The sequence below is a fragment of the Sphaerodactylus townsendi genome, linkage group LG15, assembly GCF_021028975.2.
Source record: "Sphaerodactylus townsendi isolate TG3544 linkage group LG15, MPM_Stown_v2.3, whole genome shotgun sequence".
Taxonomy (NCBI): domain Eukaryota; kingdom Metazoa; phylum Chordata; class Lepidosauria; order Squamata; family Sphaerodactylidae; genus Sphaerodactylus; species Sphaerodactylus townsendi.
In genome coordinates, this window is record NC_059439.1 from 21,612,873 (window position 1) to 21,625,761 (window position 12,889).

The window sequence follows — 12,889 nt, forward strand, 5'->3', positions numbered from 1 at the left end:
GAACATGCAGTCTGATTTGGATGCCATTTTTCATATGTTACCGGGGACTACTGTTTTTTGGTCTAAGCTTTTAGAATGGCGCACGTGGCGGGGGCCGTAGCCCCTGAGAAGGTGGACTTGGCTAGAAGCAGGACTTGCAGAGCTGCATCACGTTTTGTATTAGAGCATGGGGGGAGATGCATTACACATTGGGACATTTCTCATAGGCTGGAACCCTTTTATCGGGCTGACGGGGTGCATCTGTCTTCCTAGGGCATGGACTTATGGTTACATAGCCTACGTGGTGGTGTGATTGGCTCAGGGTTTGAGAAGTGTTTGGCGGGTTGCGCATGGGGGACTGATCAGTAAGTGGTGTAAGCAGGTTAAATACTCGCTTTTGGTGGAGCCTCCATAAGAGGTTTGGGGTGGAGCAAGCCAATGGTGTGGGTTGCCCAGACGTGGGCCCCTATGGCTTGTGCCCCTAGCAGCAAAAGGGAATCTCCAGGCAGTGGCAACCGCCCATCTGGTCTTCCCATCGCTGCTCCAGTGTGTGTGTGTGCATTTTCCTCAGCAGGCGGGCTCGAGGAAAATTTTATTTGCTGGGGGACAGCAATTAAGCTGCCCAGCAATCAGATCAGACCCCCATGCTGCGCCTTACGCTTCTGTTTCCTTGAGTCAATGTGTTGTTAACGTATTTTTAATAAAAGGCTATGGCCAAGTTGTTTTACCACAATGAATGTGTGCTTGTCTTTATGGGATTTTATTTTAAGTGCTCAATTCTTTCACCTCAAGATGTTTTCTTTGTGTTGTGTGTAAAGAGCTACTGTTGGTTTCTCCAGTGCTGTGGAAGCAGGACCGTTTGTCATCATTAACTTTGTCATGTTCATTTGGCTTTTATTCTGCACTAGGTGCTTCTCCCCTGCTCCTCATGCTCTCCAACCACATAGCTTGTTGAGCTCATGTTATTTAACAGATGTTCGGAAAATGAATGAGCAGACCTGTATACTGCTACAAGAACTGCAGCAATACCAATGAATTAGTGTTTTGTTGGCAAGCTGGAGACAAATTTACCACTATACCACACAGACTGATAGGTCTGAGGAACTATTGACCCCCTTTGTTTTGACATAGAGGGACATTTTCCTTTGATTCCCTTCATTTTTTGGCACTGCAAGTCCGACCAACATTCTAAAGCTGGCAAGAAATTGTGAGACATTTGGTATTTTTTATGACTTATCCCTTAAGCTTCCTTGGAAAATAGCAAGAATAGTGGCTGAAGTATGTTGCAATAGTCAAGACAAATCTGATTCCTTCATTTTTGCTACTATAACTCCAATAACCATCATAAAACTGGTGGCCAATTCTGAAACATCTAGCTTCATTTTCTGACTAGAAGTTCCTCCCCTACTTTCTCCATCTTCTACCACAGTGGTTCTCAACCTGGGGGTTGGGACCCCTTTGGGGGTCGAACGACCCTTTCACAGGGGTTGCCTAAGACTCTCTGCATCAGTGTTCTCCATCTGTAAAATGGATAAATGTTAGGGTTGGGGGTCACCACAACATGAGGAAATGTATTAAAGGGTTGCGGCATTAGGAAGGTTGAGAACTACTGTTCTATCACATAGCTGGTTGCTCTCATGATATCTAGCAGTATTTTGAATTCTGAATGAGCAGTTCTGTCTTCTGCTAACATAGTTGCAGAAATACCTGAGGAAGCAACAGTGAGACCAACAATCTTTTCTTGGCCACCTGTAGTCAAAATTGGATATGGAACAAATGTCACACCCCACCTTTCTTTCCAACAGAGACCCAAAGTAAGTGCTCATCATTCTTCTCCATTTTATTCTCACAACAACATGGTGAAGAGTGTGTGACTGGCCCCAAAGTCAGCCAGGAACCTACCTTAGCTGAGAAGGAGGATTCTAACCTGGATCTCCTTCATCGCAGTCCAATATTTTGACCACTGCACAACAAAATCTCTGATAGATCAGGATTTGAAGCTAAATCCCTGGCACAACTCACCTATGGAGCCCCATTGGCAATAATTTCGGATTTCACACTATTAGAGAGAGTCCTATCCACATTCCTTAGAGCTCTTTTTAACACTCCTAAATGTACAGCTAATGTAGTTCTAAGACAAGAAGCAGGGTTGGTTAAAGTCGAGACAACTTTTTGGAGGCTTATTATCAAATACTGGCTTAAAGTCCTTTCCCACCCCATGGGCTTATTGCCTTTGCTACTGGCAGCAACACCATATCCAAGCTGGCTAGAAAAAATAACACTTAAACTTACACAGTGTGGCTTGGATCCTGTACAACTATTGGAACTGGATCATTGCAGAGCAACAGCCTTGGTCTATCAACGGCTCAATGATATTGAAATGCAAACAGATTTCTCCTCATTACCGGTGTTATATAAACCATTAAAATCTTGGACAGGTATCTCGGCTGCCCCTTACCTGTCCAATATAACATCTATGAAATGCCGCTGGGCCCTTTTCCAGTGCTCCATTTTGATGCTTTTCCATCAGCCACAATCTAATGGGCAGATTTCAAAAAATCCCACGACATAGGAGACTCATGTGTTTTGCAACTCAGGGGAAGTGGACTCTGGTATTACATATTTTGGCCCATTGTGAACTCCACTTGAGGGGAAAGGGAGGCTCTTAATTCATCCATTGTTTATCCAGTACAGAATTTAACTAGAGTTGAATTCCTGACTCAGTTCATGTGAGAATTTTGCTGGAAGACTAAGTTTCTCTTATATCTCAGCAGGTGAAGCTAAATTTTGTATGCTGGCATATAGTAAAAGAGAAAAGAGTCATGTTGTTGGGACCAAGAGCGGAATCTCACATAGGCGAGGTGACATGTGGTAATGCTACAAGCTGATGATGTTCTTTATTATTGGATTCTGTATAGAGTGGTTCTGTACAAATTCGTTTTTCTTTTGTTTATAGTTCTTCCTTTTTCTTGTTCTTCTCTATTCTTTTTTGCTGGCCTAATGGCCGTAATAAAACTAACTGACTAACTGAAAAACAAACTAACTCTGATAGATCAGGGAAACAATTAACACCTTTTTGTTTTTTCCCACAGGATTTTTTTAAAACCCTCTTTGTTTATGTTGCCTGCCTTTGCTGAGTAAACTTTTGCCTCCACCATTGCAAAAACAGAGGTCTATTTCTGAGATAATCAATGCCATTATGGTTCAATTGCCTTCATTTTGTCCCTATGCTGACATGCAGGCCCATAGAAGAGGGGGGGGGGGCGTATTTTCTGAATGCCTTTTCAGTCCTCTCTTGGTATCATAGACATGTCAGGATTGCAGTGCTAAGAAATATATAGGAAATACATGAGAACTATAATGGACGTATGCAGCCTATCAACTATTCTTTCTCTCCCAGATAAAAAAAGGAAAACCAAGGATGGAAACAGCAATCCACATTCAGCTTCTCTTCCCAAAGCAACAAAATGGCTGCAACCTATTTTCAATCTGAGCCTAGCACTGAACCTATAGACTGATGTATACATTATATCATACTCTGTAAATCAAATGCCATTTCCTTGTCCCATTTTTTCCTCTCAGACTCACCACCAGAACTGCAGAGTCCCAAATTCATGTCAGCGATGCCTTCGTTCAAACAGCAGGCAGATGCAAACAGTCCACATGCTAGGATAACACACAAAAGATTCAGTCAGTGCTTGAAAAAGTAAATGCAAGAGAAAACAGTAATGTTCATGTAGGTTTTCATAAGCTCCCTACTTTATATTTGCTTAAGTCTTTAGAGACTATGTATAGCGCTGCTTACAGCCCCCGCCCCCCGGCCAATGTCCAATTTTGCACTTTATTAGGTGTAAGTTGGCATAAACCTAATATCTGAATCATATGATGCAGCTATGATGACATTGAGAGGCCCAGATTTTCACAGCATCATATTCAGCATCATACAGTGCAAAAACCAAGTGTCGAATACTTTGTATGTTTTTGTATTTAAGAAAGATAAGGAATTTTCATGTTTGTCTCATGAACACACAGATGAAGCTGCTTTGTACAGATGACAACACCTGATTACAACAGATTATAGGAACAACAGTGACATAGCACCAAGGGGTCTGGGGGGTACACGATGCCCCAAACACATCAATACGAAGCTGCAGAGTTTAGCATAGCCACAGCTCTGGAGTAGAAGCTGTCTCTAAGCCTCTTTGTCCTAGTTTTGAGGGCCCTGTATCGTCTGCCTGATGGTAACAGTTCAAAGAGAGAGTGTGCTGGATGAGACTGGTCCCTCAGAATATTTTGGGCTTTTTTTAGGCTTCGGGAATTATAGAGTTCTTCCAAGGAGGGGAGAGGGGAGCCGATAATCCTTTGTGCAGTAGTGATCACCCTATGGAGCGCCTTCCTATCTGCCACTGTGCAACTGGAGAACCATACACAGATGCAGATCACTGTTCTCCATTAAGGAAGCTGCGAGTTTGAATATAGGGGAAAGAAACATGAAAGAAGAGGGATGAGAATTGAGTGTGATAGGGCAAAAAAGCTGGTTTGATCTAAACCATTGACATTACATAGATGAAAGGCAAGAAACTGGTTCCAACATACCCAGTTCACAGTGCAGTTTCTGGAGTTCCTCTGAAGGGAAAGACATACGGAAAAAAACATACACATCTTCACACTTCATAGCATATAGAACAATGTTCTGTAGGGCTGTCAGGATTCTTGCTAGAATTACTTGTTGCCCTTGAAAATGGTCCAGAACTTTTAGTTCCTCCAAAACGCAGCAGCCAGGCTATAGTCAGGACAGGAATAATAGAAACTGTATCACCTCTGTGTTGAATTATCCACATTGATTGTCCATATATTTGTGGACGCAATCAAAGTTCTGGTTCTTACCCTGAAATTCCTAAATTACTTGGCACCAAGGTACCTTAAGGTCTGTCCCCTCCCCATATTATCCAACCTGTCAATTAAGATCTGCCATGGAAGCCCTGCTGTCTGTGCCCCTGTCTTCAGAGAGCAGGTGGGTAACAACCAGAGAAAGGTCTTTTGCAGTAGTGGTCCCTATCTTGTGGAATGCCCTTCCCCTTGAGACTTACCTGGCACCTACATTGTGTATTGAAACCAGATACTCTAAGATACCTAACGTGACCTCTGATGAGTGTGAAAACAAATGATTCCCCAGCACCATGAGGTTGTTTAACCGATGTAAAAGGAGATGCAGTAAATAATAGGTTTCCCTTAAGACATATTCAGTGGATAAACTGGGTCCACAGCTGCCACTGACTGCACCGCTCTTGACTCACATCGGATAAACTGGAAGTATACCAAGAAACACAAGCCGAAAATCAGTCACCTGAAGCCCAAGACTTCAGAAGAAAAAGAAAAAGCCCACACAGTTATCAGTCCCATGGGAGAATTCAGTCTTCAGTCTTTCACATCCTACATGTGAGCTCCCAAAGGCACCAGGTGGGCCACTGCGAGTAGCAGAGAGCTGGACTAGATGGACTTTGGTCTGATCCAGCTGGCTTGTTCTTATGTTCTTATGTTCTTATGTTCTTAGTCTTCTCAGTCTATCACTTAGGAGGAAGGACTGGCTCAATGTAGTAATGAAAGTGTAACTCTAGCCGGTTCACCCAGAGAAAATCTTCATACAATATTTTTAAAATAAAACTCACATAATAAATTCACAAATAAAATTCTTTTGTCCACAATGCAAACTTGTTTAGCAACATGAATGGGGAGGAAAAGAAAATTGGCCTTTTTCATTGTCAAGCCATCCACACCATCTCTTTAAACAAATATGTCACAAGAAAAAGAGGCCAAAAAAAAACCCACCCCAGCCCGGTTTTAAAAACAAGCTTTGAGTGTTATCTGCAGCTCTAGCCACATATCACGGGTGATTTATGTGGACCGGAGGGGATGGCGCTACAAGAGACTACATGACTTCCGGCTTTTTGCTGAGTGAAACAAAAGAAATTGAGATAGAAGGATTAATCACCAGCTTCTACAGGACAAATCAACCCTTGATCCTTGATGAATCTATTCTGGCTATTCTGTGAGTAGGATGAAACAGGGAAGAAATGTTCTGATGTGTAAATCAGACCTGAAACTGGGATGCTCAGGGTCAAGGCCAAGATTTGTATTATATCAACCTTTAAATATCTTGTAGCCTTAACCCCTCAAGGGTTATTCTAGCTAATTCTCCAAGATAATTTCCAACTGAACTGGCACAAGTTGTCCTAAGCTTTTTACAAAGATTCGTTCTCTCTCACCATTCCCTTTTAAACCTCAGTCTTGAGTTAGCAAAAGCAGCAATTAAAAACAGTATTTGGTATAGAAAATTAATTGGCTATTACAGCTTCTCCTGGCTGTATATCTCCAGATGACTTGAGATTTACTGTTGCCCCAGCAACCTATTTGCTCTTTTTGGAATACACTAAAGCAAGAAAGGCATTTACTCTGGTCAAAAGTCCTCATAAAGTGATTGAATCAATCAAGTGTACATTTTTAACTGCATCCTGCATAACAAGATTCGAAAAGGAACCACAACAGACTACCTTGAAGATGAAACAAAAACAAAATTGATTTTCTTCTTTCAGGCAAAAACTTTCAAATGTCTTTCAAATACGGGTCATTTCAAAGTTGCCGTTGAGGGTGGAACTCATTCCGGATGAAGTCCCTGTCCAATAACCACACCACACTTTGGCTGGGGTAAATCGATTGGCCATAGGCATTCTTTATTAATCAAGCAGAAGCGTGAGGTGCAGCATGGGTCTTGATCTTATCATATAAACATCACAGCAAATCTCCCGCGGGCAGATGCCCTGTACTGGAGCTTCGCTCTGCTGTGGGTTTCTGCCGGGCGGACATTCCAGCAAGAGGTGCTCCCCAGACACCCTGTTCGACAGGGTGGTTGCCCCTTGCCGCTGTCCGCCATTCCCGAGGGGAAGGGGTAGCTTGCTAGCTCCCTTCCCCTGGCCCTTCCAGATCAATACCCATACACCAAAAATCACCAATGACTATGACAAATTAGCATGCATTAACAAGCCAGGTAAAGTTAGGGAGAGGTGGGCGGGCAAATCATAGCCTGCCCAAGCACATGGCTGGCACAAAGGAGGGTCTGGCACTTTGAAGGTTTGGGTCAACCCTCCCCCTTCCTGACATGGCCAGTTGGGCACCCAGCGCACTGGCACTTGCCCTGGCCCGACCTGGCCATCCGCCTGTTTCTGCCCTCATTGATGTTGGAACAGGAAAACTCGCCCACCCTGAGCAGCAACTGCGACCTGTGGTGATTCACAGCCATCTTTTTACTCAGAGAATTTGATTACACCCATGCTTGGCACCCATGAATGAACAGCACGTAATAAAGGAAGAGGCCTTGTGGTTGTCAGCTAGGTGGGGAGTCAGATGGGAACCCAGATAAAATTATCCCGGAAACAATGGATTTAGATAATGATTGGGTGGATGAATGAAGAATATGAAAGTTGCAGAACTGAAGTCACGTTCTTTTTCCAGTCGTTTTCATGTTCAGGGTGTAAAGCATCTTCATTTCCTGAAGAAGTACTGAAAGATTGGTGCTGAGAACAGGAGCAGAACCACGATTGCTGTACGGAGCACCCAGATATAACGAGGGATTGTTTGGCCTAGATCAAAAAGAGAAACAGTAGAGTGTTTCCCCCGCCTTTCTTTCTAAAGGTTTATTCATGTGAAAAACATCTGCCATACAGAATAACAGGTACAAAATTTTTGAAAATAAACATAATTTGTTTTAGAAATAGAAAATCCTTAAAAATAGTTTTAATTTATTTTTTCAAGCATTCGTATCTAATTTTATTGCATGTATGAAAATAAAAAGGCCAAGAAGCAGGAAAGGGGCATTGTCCTGCTGGTTAAGGTCAAATCCTTCTTTCTGCTTTGTGACCAGTCTCCTCAGAGATCCCTAGACGTTGCCAAATTCCTGGCCCTGGCACAGCAGATTCGCCACAGATTTTAGTTTATTTATTTATTTATGGTTTTAACTGCAGGAAATGTCTGAACCTATTTATTTTAACTTGATTTTCCTCAGCCTCCCTGTTGTATTTTAAACTTATGCCAATAAAAAGGTTGATGATGATGATATTTGCCATTGTCAGGCAAATAATAAGAACATAAGAACATAAGAACAAGCCAGCTGGATCAGACCAGAGTCCATCTAGTCCAGCACTTTGCTACTCGCAGTGGCCCACCAGGTGCCTTTGAGAGCTCACGTGCAGGATGTGAAATCAATGGCCTTCCTTTTGCTTATGCTCCTGAACACCTGGTCTGCTAAGGCATTTGCAATCTCGGATCAAGATTGGTAGCCATAGATCGACTTCTCCTCCATAAATCTGCCCAAGCCCTTTTTAAAGCTATCCAGGTTAGTGGCCATCACCACCTCCTGTGGCAGCATATTCCAAACACCAATCACGCTTTGCATGAAAAAAATGTTTCCTTTATTAGTTCTAATTCCCCCCCCAGCATTTTCAATGAATGCCCCCTGGTTCTAGTATTGTGAGAAAGAGAGAAAAATTTCTCTCTGTCAACATTTTCTACCCCATGCATAATTTTATAGACTTCAATCATATCCCCCTCAGACATCTCCTCTCCAAACTAAAGAGTCCCAAACGCTGCAGCCTCTCCTCATAAGGAAGTGCTCCAGTCCCTCAATCATCCTCATTGCCCTTCTCTGCACTTTTTCTCTTTTCGATATCCTTTTTGAGATGTGGTGACCAGAACTGAACACAGTACTCCAAGTGCGGTCGCACCACTGCTTTATATAAGGGCCTGACAATCTTTACAGTTTTATTATCAATTCCTTTCCTAATTATCCCCAGCATAGAGTTTGCCTTTTTCACAGCTGCCATGCATTGAGTTGACATTCCCATGGAACTATCAACTAAGACTCCCAAATCCCTTTCCTGGCCTGTGACTGATAGCACTGACCCCTGTAGCATGTATGTGAAGTTTGGATTTTTTGCCTCTATGTACATCACTTTACATTTTGCTACATTGAACTGCATTTGCCATTTCTTAGCCCACTCACCTAATTTATCAAGGTCAATTTGGAACTCTTCGCAATCCTTTGCGGATCTCATCACCCTATATAATTTGGTATCATCCACAAACTTGGCCCCCACGCTACCCACCCCTACTTCCAGGTCATTTATGAATAGGTTAAAGAGCACTAGTCCCAAAACGGATCCTTGGAGGACACCACTCCCTACATCTCTCCATTGTGAGAACTTTCCATTTACACCCACCCTTTGCTTCCTGTTCCTCAACCAGTTTTGAATCCATAGGAGGACTTCCCCTCTTATTCCTTCATTGCTGAGTTTTTTCAATATCCTGTTCCTCAACCAGTTTTGAATCCATAGGAGGACTTCCCCTCTTATTCCTTCATTGCTGAGTTTTTTCAATACTCTCTGGTAAGGAACTTTGTCAAAAGCCTTTTGGAAATCCAAGTAGACAATGTCCACTGGTTACCCCTTATCCACATGCCTGTTTACACCCTCAAAGAACTCTAGTAAGTTTGTTTGACAGGATTTGGCTCTGCAAAAACCATGCTGACTTTTCCTCAGCAGGTCTTGCTTTTCTACATGTTTTATAATTTTATCTTTAATGATAGATTCTACTAATTTACCAGGAACAGATGTCAAACTGACTGGCCTATAATTTCCTGGGTCCCCCTAGATCCTTTCTTAAAGATTGGTGTGACATTGGCCATCTTCCAGTCTTCAGGGATGGAGCCTGATTTCAGGGATAAGTTGCAAATTAAAGTGAGAAGATCAGCAATTTCATGTTTGAGCTCTTTCAGAACTCTTGGGTGAATGCAATCTGGGCCAGGGGATTTGGTAGCATTTAGTTTATCAATGGTTGCCAGAACTACTTCCTTGTCTACCACTATCTTCACTAGTTCCTCGGATTCACCTCCTAAGAAGCTTGGTTCAGGTGCAGGAATTTTCCTCGCCTCCTCTTGGGTGAAGACAGATGCAAAGAATTCATTCAGCTTCTCTGCAATCTCCCTGTCATCTTTTAGCACGCCTTTTGTTCCTTTGTCATCAAATGGCCTACTGCTTCCTTAGCTGGCTTCCTACTTTTGATGCACTTGAAGAACTCTTTATTGCTGGTCTTGATGTTCGCAGCCATGTGTTCCTCATAATCCTTTTTTGCCTCCCTTACAGCTAACTTGATTCTCTTTTGCCACCATTTGTGTTTCCTCTGATATTCTACATCAGTCAAGTTGGACTTCCATTTTCTAAAAGACATCTTTTTTCTGATAATTTCCTCAACCTCCCTTGTTAACCATGGTGGCTTTCTTTTGGACAGGGTGCTGCCTTTCCTAACCTGTGGAACACATTCCAGCTGAGATTTTATTACTGTGTTTTTAAATAACCTCCAAGCATCTTGGACAGTTTTGACTCTCTTGATTTTCTTTTTCAGCTTCCTGCGCGCTATCCCCCTCATCTTTGAGGGAAAAATAATGTTTATCTGTTAAAATTGCCAGTGCTTGTTGGTATATTCTGAGAGTATGGCCAGAACTGAGCTCATCTGAGGAGAACTGGGAAATACTGAGTGGAAAATCAGGCTGTATCTAAAGTAATAAATAATACACATGTGAGAGTTGTTAGTCTTATTAATATCTTTACTGAAAATGTGGATTGAATTCTACCAGCTTGTCCATTTTTTCTTGCACATGTCCACTTTTCTTTGCAGACCTCAACCCATGGGTCATTTATTCATAGAAGTCTCAGCACAGACTTTGGGTGGTTAAACAGCCTGCTTCTCTTGCCTCTTCTATCAGTGGGAAAACTAACAGAATAGTACTCAGACAGAATAATGAGTATCATACACATACATTGGCATAATGTTATTTTATCGTCCTCTATGACAGAAAGAGCCATGCATCAAAGTCAAGAAATGGGCTAGAAAGGCAGTGGAAATCAAGTAATCAAAATGGAACAAATGGTGGAAGTGGCACCAAACGCTTCTTGACTGGGAGTTATTCAGATGGAATGCCTTATGGAACGCCAACCAAGACCCTTTCCGCACGGGCCGGAAACAGCGCCCTGGGGATGGCGTTTTTGCTGTTCGCATGGGGGGAGCTGTTTGCATGGGGGGCGCAGCTGCTGTGTAGCCGCACCGCCCTCGCGGCTCCCGAGTGGCGTGAAGCCACCGTTTTCCGACCTTGCTTTCCCAGCGAGGTTTATGGAAAATGGCGGTTTCGAGCTGCTGCTGGGCGAACGGCAGCGGCTTGAAGGCGCCCTCCCTCCCCCTTTTCACTGTCCATCTACCGTCTCTGTGGCCGTCCGGTGCGTAGCCGAGGCCTGGGGACACACACCCCTGCCCTGCAACACCGGAGTAGTCGCGCAGGGCAGGGGGGCATGTCCCCAGGTGTCGGTGGTGCGCCAGACGGCCACAGAGATGGTAGGTCGACCGGGGCGATGGTGCTCTGTGGCGCCGTCTTCCCGGTTGTTTCTGGGACCGTTCGCTGCCTCTCTCTTGTGCCGGCCTCTTTCAACTTAAAGTCTCACAGACAGTTACTCCCAGGTATGTATAGGAGTCGCATTGTTCGCTAAGAATTCAATGAATACTCCATAGGCACTTTTGAGGTTTTTCTAAAAAACATAAATTTGGTCTTACCATAATTAATCTCTAAAGCCTTTTGGTTACAAAAATCACCTGGTCTGTGCAGCAGTCTATTTAGACTTGTGAAGGGAGACTAAAACCATGTGGTCAGCATGCAAAAAGAATGGAATTTTTCTGTGAGGGGAGGGGAGAGAAATTCAGAACCGGATAGCCTCAAACCTATGTCAAGGCTGAAGAACTTTCACCCCTCCCCCAGAGATCGGAATTTCCTCAATTAAAAATCCAGAGGTACCCTCCCTGATTTTAGCAACGATTTTAAAGTACAGATATTTTGTAAAGATACCGTTCCCATAAGAGAAGTAATAGCCACATAGCCTAAAAACCTCACAAAAGCCAGTTATCTAATTTTCCTATGAGCTAGATGAAAAACTTCTTTTCTGGCGATCAGGCTGTTTGTCATAGTACCGTGATAATCACTTTCATCGCTTTAGTGCTGTAGCTGCTCTCTCTCTTTTCATAACTCTGAATGGCTGCAGAACTGCTAGCAGATCTAATGGAGATCATAGAAATCCACTTCAAAGTGAAACTCCAGCAAGAATTGCCAAATAGTGAGAACCCCAGGAGTGTGACTGTGCTAACCAGAACAAAGAAATGTGTGCAGTGGACAGAGGGAAAGGAACACAGAGTGAAAAAAATGCAACGTCTCCCCATCCAGTTATGATGCATGTATCTTTATGCACCTCTATTCAGCACAGTGGATAAGGCCACCATTTCACAAAGGGGCTTTCAATCCATTTACTCATCTCAGAAATAATCACTGGTACACTGCCTAAAATTGAAACTCCTGATCACTTCAGCAGTCTTACCTGGCAGAACAACCAGTTCCCATTTACCACTGAGCATGGACTTCTTCTCCTGATTTTGACTGTCTTTATGTTGATACCCACAGCAATATTGGCCTGAACTCTGCTCGGAGATATTAAATTTGTAAACAGCGCGATTAAATTCAGCTTTGCAGGATGCAATAATATTTCCATCTTTACAAAAAAAAAATTTAGGAACAAGGAAGTTTAGTGGACATATGCACTGTATGAAGACCCAGTCTCCTATTTTGGGCGAAGTTGCATTCAGAAACATCTCAGGCGCAGGAAGTTCACCTACAACAATAAAGGGAAGGGATATAACAACAGAGCAGGAGGCAGAGAATGTTTACAAATGATAGAAAAATGCAGGACTTCTGAACATGCTCTGTTATGGAGAGAATCGTGGCAGATTTGGACCTTTTTAAGGCTAGCTAAGTAGGGGGTGCAAT

The 12,889-nt window shown here is 43.1% G+C and overlaps 1 protein-coding gene across 1 annotated transcript in view; it reads left to right on the top strand.

The window, feature by feature from the left end:
- Nucleotides 1–11,372: 11,372 nt before the first annotated feature.
- LOC125444054 (deleted in malignant brain tumors 1 protein-like) overlaps nucleotides 11,373–12,889 on the top strand; it is a 109,697-nt gene continuing 108,180 nt past the window's right edge. The window contains exons 1-2 of the mRNA XM_048516492.1: nucleotides 11,373–11,538; nucleotides 12,114–12,200. Of these exons, the coding sequence (XP_048372449.1) occupies nucleotides 11,373–11,538; nucleotides 12,114–12,200 (253 nt within the window). The remainder of the gene's footprint in view (nucleotides 11,539–12,113; nucleotides 12,201–12,889) is intronic.